General features: G+C 42.2%; 1 protein-coding gene across 6 annotated transcripts in view; it reads left to right on the top strand.

Moving 5' to 3' along the window:
• Positions 1 to 12,075, top strand: part of pcnx1 (pecanex 1) — a 43,725-nt gene that overhangs the window by 29,786 nt on the left and 1,864 nt on the right. For all 6 annotated transcript variants that reach the window (XM_079527929.1, XM_079527928.1, XM_079527927.1 and 3 more), the window contains 16 exons: positions 270 to 420; positions 941 to 1,082; positions 1,263 to 1,440; positions 2,478 to 2,586; positions 2,940 to 3,069; positions 3,256 to 3,314; positions 3,810 to 4,025; positions 5,526 to 5,779; positions 6,160 to 6,390; positions 6,622 to 6,722; positions 7,194 to 7,344; positions 8,105 to 8,335; positions 8,890 to 9,164; positions 9,536 to 9,717; positions 10,351 to 10,796; positions 11,219 to 11,359. In XM_079527929.1, the coding sequence (XP_079384055.1) occupies positions 270 to 420; positions 941 to 1,082; positions 1,263 to 1,440; positions 2,478 to 2,586; positions 2,940 to 3,069; positions 3,256 to 3,314; positions 3,810 to 4,025; positions 5,526 to 5,779; positions 6,160 to 6,390; positions 6,622 to 6,722; positions 7,194 to 7,344; positions 8,105 to 8,335; positions 8,890 to 9,164; positions 9,536 to 9,717; positions 10,351 to 10,796; positions 11,219 to 11,359 (2,997 nt within the window). The remainder of the gene's footprint in view (positions 1 to 269; positions 421 to 940; positions 1,083 to 1,262; positions 1,441 to 2,477; positions 2,587 to 2,939; positions 3,070 to 3,255; positions 3,315 to 3,809; positions 4,026 to 5,525; positions 5,780 to 6,159; positions 6,391 to 6,621; positions 6,723 to 7,193; positions 7,345 to 8,104; positions 8,336 to 8,889; positions 9,165 to 9,535; positions 9,718 to 10,350; positions 10,797 to 11,218; positions 11,360 to 12,075) is intronic.

Genomic DNA, 12,075 nt, shown 5'->3' with positions numbered 1-12,075 from the left:
CAATAAATATTGTTAAAAGAATAAGTGAAACCTTTTTAAAACAACGTAAAACCCTTTTGTATAAAAAAAGATTGCCATTTAACCTTTGTCATTTACATTATTTTATATCAGTGACACATGATGTTGCCATGTTTTGGACAATACCATCCAAATATAAAGTTGAATTGAAATTGTCACATTCAGACCCAACAATAATCCTAATATAACCACAAAATATGTAATAATATCCTTAATATGAATGTTCTAATATTAATATGCCTTCTCCTCAGCCTTTCTTGAGTTACATTCTGTACGGGCTGTTGGGCACAGTGGGGTTGCTCACCCACTATCTGCTGCCCCAGGTGCGCAAGCAGCTTCCCTGGTACTGTTTCTCCCACCCCCTGCTCAAAACCAAGGAGTACTATCAGTTTGAAGTCCGGGGTAGGTATCCAAACTACATTGCTTGAGCTGTGGCTGCTGCCAGCACTCTGCATGCACTTTGTATAACACTGCAAAATTTAAGAATTATTCATCAGCGTGTCCGTACATTATATATATGCGGGTTGAGTCTGCTGTGTATACAAATTGCAGTGATTTTAACATCACTGCAAAGAGTTCTGATTCTGAATGACCAACTAATCAGAATCAGAATCAGAAGAGTTCGGCCTATCATCCTTACTTTACTGGCTACTTTTAGTGGAACATTCACAGCATCATTAACATCATCATGTTGCTGGTTTCTGCAAAGAAGTGCAGAAAATGTTAGCTGCCTTGGTTGGCACTGTGTGACACTGTTGTACAACGAAGTAGGGCATTCATGTTAGGAAAAACTGAAAACGAAATATGGAGTTACAAGGTTTCTGCTTCACAGCAACGATCTACATTCTACAACATCCCAGTGAAATAGGTCTGTCCGTGAGGCTAGTTGTGTTTATGTAATTCATTTTGTGTCTTGTTCCAGATGCGGCCCATGTGATGTGGTTTGAGAAGCTCCATGTCTGGCTGCTGTTTGTTGAGAAGAACGTTCTGTATCCGCTCGTCATCCTTAATGAGATGAGTGGCAGTGCCAGACAGCTCGCCAGCCCAAAGAAACTTGACACAGAGTGAGAGTTCTACCTTTGTATTACTTATATGGTCAGATATACAGATTTATATCATATACAGTGATACATATATACTGTAATAATATATTAAATATGGTATATAGTCAGATATACTGACAGGTGATACTATATACAGTAACTTGGTGGAGAAACAACAAATGCATGTGCTCATTTGTGCAGGGTGGGGGCTCTGATGATCACAGTAGCAGGACTGAAGCTCCTTCGATCGTCCTACAGCAGCCCCACCTACCAGTACGTCACTGTACTGTTCACCATCCTCTTCTTCACCTTCGACTACCGCCACCTCTCTGAGACCCTGCTGCTCGACCTCTTCCTCATGTCCATAGTCTTCAGCAAGGTCAGACTTACCATTGCATATTGCTTTTCTATTCTTCTTATCGTCCCTGTCGGGGAGAAACCTTGTACATCACCTTTAACTTTTTATGTTTAATTTTGTACAGTAATGCCCTGCTTCGTTGTACAAGAGTGACGCGTAATAGTAGCCAAAATGGATGTTCTCTGAGCTCACAACGCAGATTTTGTGGTCAAGTGTATGGGTTTTATAAATATTTAACCAACGAAACTTATTAACAAGAGCATGTGACTAATTAATAATTATATTCGATCCATTGGAATTATTTTTTCATTTCCGCTACGCTTTTGTATAATGGGGTCTGCCTGATAGCGAACACAGCCAGATGTATGCTCAGTTGCATGCCAACATCCTACACCGAAAATAGCCGATATACAAGCTCACAACTCGTCCCGCAGCGAAGCATTGTGAACTTGTAGACCTGCTATATTCTGTGCATGATGCATGGCATGACATGTGCAGCAAAGTATATCACGCCCTCACAGTTCTACAGAGAATGAAGCTGATGTGCTGACAGTTACTGTTGCTACGGCTAATTTTCAACTCTTGTCCCTTGTACAGTGCAGTGTAATTAAAATATACAGCTTTCATGATCATAAAAAATACAGTACACTACAGATATGGAAGTACAATAAAATACACATGATCACACCAATAAAATGAATAAAATACACATGATCACACCAATAAAATGAAAAGTAGTATTATAGTGTGTTCAAGCTTTTTTAAACCCATCAACTCTGACACAGTGTCAGAGTTGAATGTAAAAATGGAGCAAAACACACAAGGACCGTGATCAGAATAATAAACAAAACTAAAGAGGAACCACTCATTTTAGATACTAGTATTGTATACTAGTAGTATGTGTTGAAAAATATGTGTTCATACTGTATTCTCTGTAGTTGCACAAAGGTTTTATGTCTGTATACAACGTGTGTGGGTATTTAGACAAACACAACCATATATTTGGTTTATGATTACATAATATGTCTGCTTTTCTGATGTCCTGTGCTTGTCTACAGCTGTGGGAGCTGTTCTACAAGCTGCGTTTCGTCTACACCTACATCGCTCCCTGGCAGATCACTTGGGGTTCAGCCTTCCACGCCTTCGCTCAACCCTTTGCTGTGCCTCGTATCTTTTCGTCATGATGATAGATGGCAACGGCATATTCAGACTGACACGATGAAATATGATACCGGTGAAATATGATTTGATTCGATTTTTTTAATGGAAATAAGCTAGGAACACACGCCACTCAACCATGTTACACGCCCATTGACGCAGTCAGTGAACCAAATTGAAACATCTCTTTATCGGTCACAATCTCTCCCATGACGACTGTAATGGTTTATATTTTGTTGTCTACCTTGTAGATCAGCTATTTTCACTGAACCATGAACCATGTTTATTGATGGTGTTTTATTTGAATAACTTTGACATAAATAGTATTTTTCAAAGTAATCCTTGACACCAAGCCCTATCAGACTCTGCCATGCTGTTTGTCCAGGCCATAGTGTCAGCAGTCTTCTCCACTCCTCTCAACCCCTTCCTCGGCAGTGCCATTTTCATCACTTCCTATGTTCGCCCTGTCAAGTTCTGGGAGAGAGACTACAAGTAAGGCCTGTTGAATCCTATCCTATTATTACTGTAATTATTCTAATTCCCTATAATTCTCCCAATTCCACATTTTCTTCCGTTTAATCCCCTTCTAATTACTATGCTTCTAAAATAATGTGACTTTAGTAATTGCTTAGTTGTAATTAGCATTTTAAATTAAATAAAATGTGTTTTGGGTTGCAGCACCAAGAGAGTTGACCACTCTAACACACGGCTGGCGTCTCAGCTGGACAGAAACCCAGGTACGTCATAGTGGCTACATATTTTTGTCCTTGCTTTTTAATTGATCAAGATGTAATGCACAATAAGCTACATGCTAATAAACGGGGGCGATCACCTTGAAGATTAATTGGTTTAGTTAATTTCATTCAGTTATTGTGTCAACTGTTATAATATTACATATCGTCACTGTCCGGCATAAACCTTGTAACCCTGTAGGAAAAAGATGTTCCAATGGATGCAATGTAGTTATTATTTAGATATAGGTTTGTGGTAATACTTTTCAATGGTTAAATATTTATAAAACCCACAGACAGATTTACTTAAAATAAATAGCTAAAATAGCAGATCTACAAGCTCTCAACATGTGAATTTGTAGATTTTTCCTACTTTTGTGCAACACTTATAGAAGTACGGCATTAATTTACGAAAAAACTTCAATATGGAGATGCAGGGTTTCTGCCCGACACTGACAATGACTGATAATGGTGGTATTCTGTTCTTTTGTCCCTACCTAGGTTCTGATGACAACAACTTGAACTCCATCTTCTACGAGCATCTGACACGCTCCCTACAGCACAGCCTGTGTGGGGACCTGCTGTTGGGGCGCTGGGGGAACTTTGGCACTGGAGACTGCTTCATCCTGGCCTCTGACTACCTGAACGCCCTGGTGCACCTGGTGGAGATTGGCAACGGCCTGGTCACCTTCCAGCTCCGCGGGCTGGAGTTCAGAGGTAAGGAGGAGTGCATGCCCTTTGTAGAGCCGCAGGGAGAATGACATGCAGGTGGATTTCTCACTGCGGCTATGCAAACTTAAACTATACGCTAATGTGTATTTATGATAACGTAGCACTTCAGATTTATGCCCACTTATGTTATAGTAGGAAGAGAAATACATAATATTGTATCAACAATATAGTACTACTCAATAACAATCAATAACAATGTGTCAATAACAATGTGCATATTACCAGTAATACGCCTGAGGGCGAGAAGCGACCTAGGTCGCGTGCACGCATCCGCCTCGTTGACGGCAGACTGCTGGGCGAGCGCTGGCGCTTTGGCATGGGGGGTCAGATCAACATGGAATGAATTCTGTACTGGCCATATAAGGAGCATGTCTTGAGTATGCAGGGTTTGATGAGGTCAGATCAACATATGGAATGTCAGAACAGGTCAGCTCCATACAGTATATGGAGATTTAAGGGTGGTAGCAGGGACATTCTCTTGAGTGTACAGGGTTTGATGAGGGCCCAGGTAGGGCCGGGCCTTATTTTTCGGGCCTGTTGAGAACTCTAGTTTTCGCCGGCTGCCGGACGCAGCTGCACTAATAACTTTGGGGCAGGCCCGTCTAGAGTTTGAATGGACAGTTGGGCCTGTTGAGAACTCTAGTTTTTGCTGGCTGCGGCTGCACTAATAACTTTGGGGCAGGTCCGTCTAGAGTTTGAAATTTGAATGGACAGGTATAAGTCAAACGGGAGACACAGTGATGGTGCCCGACACACTGACGGGAAATGCTCGATTCCATAGTTTATTACACCAGATGGGGTTTGTCGCATACTGCAGAACAATACAAAGCACTAGCTGAAAATTTTTATCTGGTTAATCACACTCAATCTGATACTCAAAAAATTGCAAAATACTATTGGTCTCATGTATGGAGAACACCATTCAAAGTAATAAGGCGGCTGCTTCTATTGAGTTCATTCATTGGAGAAATGGTGCCCTGTTATATTCGGTTCCTCAAGCTATATTGTATTGGGAAATATTCTGAAGACTTTGTGCTACAATGACTCGACAGTACTGACTGCTGCTGATTATGCAACATTTGCTTACAAGCAATACTGTATGTACTGTAGATGTGCTTTATGACCTTCCATTGGGTGCCTGGTGGCTCTGCCAATTTTACCACATGCTCCAGAGATAGATAGTTAGATAAATAAATAGACCTTTACTGATCATGCAGGGAAATTCAGTCACTCACTCCTTGTGAGTTGAAAGGATCCGGGTTCAAATCCGACTCCTTGTAACGTGTTTTGCATGTCACCCCTCTCTCTTTGCCATTCTACACTCTCCTGTATAGTAAAACAATAAAAATGCCAACAAAAAGATTTAACTTGCATAAGTGAAATTGCTTGTGTCACAATCAACAATCAAACTTTACAGAGATGAATAAATAATACAGTAGCGGTTTTCTACCATCTCATATTCCTGCCGATTGTTTGTTTTCCCAGGAACGTACTGCCAGCAGCGGGAGGTGGAGGCCATCACCGAGGGGGTTGAAGAGGATGAGGGCTGCTGCTGCTGTGAGCCGGGCCACATGCCCCACGTCTTGTCCTTCAACACTGCCTTCGGCCAGCGCTGGCTGGCCTGGGAGGTGCTGGTCACCAAATATGTGTTGGAGGGCTACAGCATCACAGACAACAGTGCCGCTTCTATGCTCCAAGTGTTTGACCTCCGACGAATCCTGACCACTTACTACGTCAAGGTTAGTGGAGTAGAGTCATTGCCACATAATTTCAGATGGAAGTGCAGATCCAAAAAAGAGGGGATTTCTTGTCATTTCTTCATTTCATGGCTCTGCAAGAGGCTAGTTCAGTCTATAATCGGGTCTGTCTTTGTGTTTGTCTGTGTATTCAGAGCTAATTTTGCTAATGCCGCTAGACGGATCAGTGCCAAATGTTTATACTTCCAAAATGAATCATTTTTTATCATCATTTTTATCATCATTTCATTTTAACTTAATTTAATCCACCACATTTAAAAAATACCACACAAATGGTGCACCAGATGTAAACATACAATGCATGACACAAATGAGCCAATCAGAAACCATTTTCTTCTTCCACCATTCCTTCCTGGTGTCAGGGCATCATCTACTATGTCATCGCATCCCCCAAGCTAGAGGAGTGGCTGGCTAATGAGACCATGAAAGATGGCCTGCGGGGCTGTGGAGAGAGGAACTACGTAGACCTGGACCCCACCTTTAACCCCAACATCGACGAAGACTATGACCACCGTTTGGCTGGCATCTCGAGGGACAGCTTCTGTGGAATCTATCTGAACTGGATTCAATACTGCAATTCTCAACGGGGAAAGGTAGGGTTGCTGTTGAGTAACATGTAGCATTAAACCTTTGACTTTATGGGGTGCAGCATCGCAGCCTGGTTGTCAGTGAGTGAGGGCATCCCACAATGCAAAGTCAGGTTTGAACTATGTTGCATTGAAGAGTGCTTGAGCAAGACTTAATGTTTGGACTAGTGGTGTGCCAGTTAATCTAATTTAAACAATCATTGAAATAATCAATTTGTTTCTCTCCTTTGCTTCCAGCCACTGGAAAGTGACAAGGACTCAGCCCTGGTGTTGCTGTGCTTTGGCCTGTGTGTGTTGGGGAGGAGAGCCCTGGGGACAGCTGCACACCACATGTCCAGGTCATAACACAGTAGTGTTTTTAATTTCAAGGACTACCAGTTTGTTATGCATTAGGCCCATAACTCTGAGAGTGTACAAACTCTCTACATAACTAAGATATATACAGACCTTTTAAGAGACTATTTGGTTCCTAACTTTCAATCATTTAGCTGGGGACCCCCTGGAACCCCCTCAATGGCTGCTGGGGGTCCATGTACCCCACTTTGAGAACCACAGATTGTTTTCCCAACTACTCAAACACACAAGACAATATTTTTCCAACTGATCCAATATTTATTGTGTATGCCTCCTATTTGTGGGCTGGCTTGTATGAATAAAAGAGAATTACAGTACGTACAAGAGAAGCATGCTGGAAAATTAATCAGACACTTTCTTTTACTTTGCAAGATGTTGCACATTGCAGACAGTGTTTTATCTGGAAAAATAGGGTCTTTATTCATGACCACATGTCCTCTCTCTCTTTACCACAGCAATCTGGAATCTTTCCTGTATGGATTACATGCATTATTCAAGGGCGACTTCCGCATTTCTTCAGTTAGAGATGAGTGGATCTTCGCTGACATGGAGCTCCTGAGGAAAGTTGTGGTGCCTGGAATCAGAATGTCACTAAAACTCCACCAGGTGAGGCTCTGAAAGCAGTACTTCAAGCTTCCTCAACAGTGTGGATAATAATAGGAAAGGTTCAGTAAAAAGGAATAATATAAATGGGCTAAACTGTGGCCCTTTGATCAATACTAAATCTATATATATTTTAAACATCTGGCGTTTAATTCCAAAATGTGCCTTTGTTTTGTATTCTCCAGTAGGATGTAATGGGATCCTGTACAAGAGCCTATAAAATGTAACATTTCCTGTTTCTAGTTTGACCCAGTCAAGCTGCTAACATTTGGCTGCAATCTTGCACCACAACGTGTCTCCTGTCTTTAGCTAGTTTATTTATAACCGGTTTAGCAGATAACTTTAGTGGATTTCCACTTAGTGTATTTTGTCTACTTGTACATTTCCAGTAGTCATTTAATTAGTTAAAAAAGGAAAGGAATTGAAATGCAGACAGTTATTGACATGATGGAAACACTGTCTGGACTCAAATCAACAGTGAAAATAACCACTTTTTTTTCGGAAGCAAACAAAATGCTCAATTTCCCAGATCAATGGTGCTATACTTGTGCAAATGTTCTGTTCATTGAAAACATATGAATGCAATGAATTCTGAGTATTTAAAATGCACATTGATTAATATTAAAAATTTCAATTTTTTTCCATGTTTCAATATTTAAAATTCCAAGCTTTATAATTGTGCTGGATGTTAAAGAAATGGCATGCAATGGTCATAAAATGTATACAATTTCCAAAAGCTTACTATGTGTCCTCTCTCCGCCAGGACCACTTCACATCCCCAGATGAGTATGACGAGCCGGCGGTGCTGTTCGAGGCCATTTCTACCCACCAGCAGAACCTGGTCATTGCCCACGAGGGTGACCCAGCCTGGAGAAGTGCTGTGCTCTCAAACTCTGCATCACTCCTAGCCCTGCGCCACGTCCTGGACGAAGGAACCAATGAGTACAAGATCATCATGCTCAACCGCCGGTACCTCAGCTTCCGAGTCATCAAGGTACGACGTCATCAAAGATAGAATAGTGAATACATCAGCAATGTAATGTCAAATTTATGAATAAGACATAAGTAGTTGTGTATTGTGTATTGCATATTTATGTTCTATTTTTTCTTGTTTTTTTCTTATTTCACTTGGGACTTACTGAAGATCTGCAGCAAACAGAGGGAGGCGTATGTTGAAAGCCGAAATGCTTTCAACATTCATAGTTCATACACATGACTGAACCTGACATCAGGCCAGTGGAGTGGCTTAAAGGCAGTCTAGTCAGGTGCACTAGGCAGGCACAGGTGTTTGTGATTTAAATCGTGAGAGAGGACAAGGAAAAAAGATAGTAATAAGTATCGTTGGAAAGAGCCAGAAACTAGCAGTAGTGAAAGAAATCATACAATGTCATCAAAAGAGGGGAACTAGAGATACTCAAGTAAAATCATTTATCTTCATGATGCAGGAACATATCGATGTCAGACCCCACCCCACTCGAGTGTTATAGTACATATATTGAACTCGGCCAATATAATTACCCAAACGTCACTTCTCTCCTTGGTCTTCAGGTAAATAAAGAATGTGTCCGAGGCCTTTGGGCTGGTCAGCAGCAGGAGCTTGTCTTCCTGAGAAACAGGAACCCAGAGCGTGGCAGCATCCAGAACGCCAAGCAGGCCCTGCGCAACATGATCAACTCCTCGTGTGACCAGCCTATCGGATACCCGATCTACGTGTCTCCTCTGACCACCTCCTACTGCAACTCCCATCCACAGCTCGGACACATTCTGGGGGGACCCATCAGTATCGGAAACATCAGAAACTTTGTTGTCAGCACCTGGCACAGGTTTGTACTGCCGGGTTATTCATTTGGCAAAGAATATATTGCAATTATTCACTGCTCACCTTATGTTCATCCTCAGTTCTATTTACACCCATGTTATCATCTCGGTCTGTTACTTTATTATGTTGCTCAGAGGAAGGGTTTCGGTCCTGCACTGTTGGTTCCCATACAGAAAGTTAACAATGTATCCGGCACCTTTGCAGGTGTCTCAAGTTTCACCTTATGTCAAATAGCGTGTGTGTGTGATGGATGTAGATGGATGGATAGCCTCCTGCCGAGCTAAAATATCCATTTGTTTTATGTTTTTTCCAAATTTGTCTGCTAATTCAATTGTTATTCTCCTCATTGTCTCCTTTGTGCTGCTGTGTGTCTAGGTTGAGGAAGGGCTGTGGTGCAGGGTGTAACAGTGGAGGGAACATTGAGGACTCTGATGCAGGAGGCCTGTCCTGTGGCAGTGGGAATGGGACAGTCGTCAGTGACTCTCAACAGAGCTCAGGTTCTCAGGGTGGAATGTCTGGCCCTGCTGCTACCCACTCCTACCAGCCACACTCTCTGGGTGAGTGCTGTTAGAGATTTGAATGTGGTTGCTGTCGGCCGGAAATCTTGTATGTCCAAAACAATTACTGTACTTTTCAGGAAATGTGGAAAAGATAACCTGAGTTCCAATGGATCCAATGTATTTATTATTTACTCGTAAACTCTTGTTAATACTTTCTATTTCTATTCTACCACTTTCAACTTGTCGTCCCTGTTTTGGGCATGTTATAATAGACTAGATTTTTGCTACTTTTGCGTGTCATTGTCTTATGACAGTAGGACAAATGTGAGCTTGTAGATTGGATGATTTTGCTTATTTTGCACCATATTGTCATACAACAAAATATCACATTGGCATTAATTTATGAATTTTTTGTACTATATGTTATTTGTTGAGGTGCTGCAAAGAGGCAAGTGAGAAACGTATTATAACAAAGCTTTATGTAAAACTACTGTGTGTGTGGGCGCTACGATTCCACAAATGCACAATCCTTATAAGTTGTACCTCATTGTAAAGGTGACTAATCGGGTTTTCCAATGATAAAATACAATACCAATTGGTATTACGGAAGTTAATAATAATAATATTTAATAATCATACTTAAAATGTAATTTTGCCTGGCTCTTCCTCCTGCCATCCTCTGTCTCCCAGGCACCAGTCAGAGTTCCCAGTCAGTCCAGTCCGGTCTGGTCCGCCACTCCCCGGCCCGGGCCTCGGTGGCCAGCCAGTCGTCGTCCTATCGCTACAGCAGCAGCCGTCACTCCTCCCTGCGTACCTCTGCCACAGGCCTGGAGCCCTGCCGCCGCTCCTCCACCAGCCAGCTGTCCCTGCGCACACTGCCCACCTCCCTGCAGCTCCGTCTGGGCTCTACTTCTGACCCGGCGGGGCCGTCCGCCTCCCTCTCCAGTCACAGCATCCCGCCCTGTAAGCGCCACACGCTGGTGGGCCTCCTGGGCAACGACGGATTGTGCAGCAACGTGGTGGCCGACCCGCTAAGCCAGCACGCCCACCACCATCACCACCACCCCCTACACCCACACCAACACAACCCTGCCATTTCCACCGTGCGCAGGGATGACATCTCCTACAGAGTACAGGTGTGTGAGGGTTGCTGTTTCTGAGAAACGGGACTCTATACGGATCTCTGTTGGCTCTCTGTGAGGATTGAGTTTGATTTAGTGGTTCTCGAACTTTTTAATTTCAAGGTATGCATTAAGGTAATGGACCCACATAATTCGGAGATTGAACAAATGGACCTGTTTGGTCCCATTTGTGCACTCTCAGAGTTACATTTGACTCCTAACTATCAATCACTTCGCTAGGGACCCTCTGGAACCCCTTGAAATGACCCCTGGGGGTCATTTCAGACCCCACTTTGAGAACCACTGGTTTAGTAGTTTGATGATATAAAAGAAACACAACAGATTCTTATAATACTTCCCTGTGAATGTCATAATAAACTATATTTTTCTAAATCATTGGACCTGATTAGAAATATGTCATGTGATTCCACCCTTAGATTGTGGACGTAAGTCAGGTGCTGGATACCATCAACCTGTCCAAGAGGAAGGAGCTGCAGTGGCCGGATGAATCGTTGAGGCTGAGGGCAGGACGCACATGCTGGAGAGACTGGAGCCCCCTAGAGGGCATGGAAGGACATGTAAGTTATTAGGCCAGCAAGTCCTGATGTCAATCCAAGTGTTTTCCCCATTCAAAATCCCTTTTTCTTTTTTTTAATAAATCACGTAATATAAGAACTGTGTTCCAAAGATACATTTTAAAAAAGGTCCAGTGATTCTGTCAGGGAGGCGGCTCTGGATTGTTATATTTGATAGTCTGTTTGTTTGGAGAGAATTTAATTAATTTTGCTGCGGTACCCAGAAGTAGCTTTGGAAAACTACAGTAGGAAATCACGTGATTCGCTGTCGCCACTGAAGCATAGCATGCTCCATCAAAACATTCCAGAGATTCCTTGGATTTTGTGACATTTGTTATTATTTAGTTTGTTTTATTAAACAACTGAGAACTGCCAACACTCGTTTCTTCTTCTACATGAAGAAGAAATCCAATGGAACACAACATGACTATGTGATTATGTTTGTTGGCACCAAGCAGTTTCCGAGGCTACCATATATGTAATGGGGGATGTTGTCGTTGGGTCATTTCAATGCCTGATATGAGATTTGTAGTCAATTTGCAGTCTTTCATTTTCGTACTATTTGGATAATATTTTGTACCGTTTCAATATCTGTTGATGCTTTGTAACCATATGAGTAGTTGCTGGACTAATTGTTTTCATTTTTAGAACATGGTTCTCATATGGGATTTTGAAAGGGAAAAACACTTTCTGTGACCCAGGGGCGTGTTTTCTTTTAC

The sequence above is a fragment of the Electrona antarctica genome (assembly GCF_951216825.1).
Source record: "Electrona antarctica genome assembly, chromosome: 18".
Lineage (NCBI taxonomy): Eukaryota > Metazoa > Chordata > Actinopteri > Myctophiformes > Myctophidae > Electrona > Electrona antarctica.
This window is presented reverse-complemented; position numbering and strand designations above follow the sequence as displayed.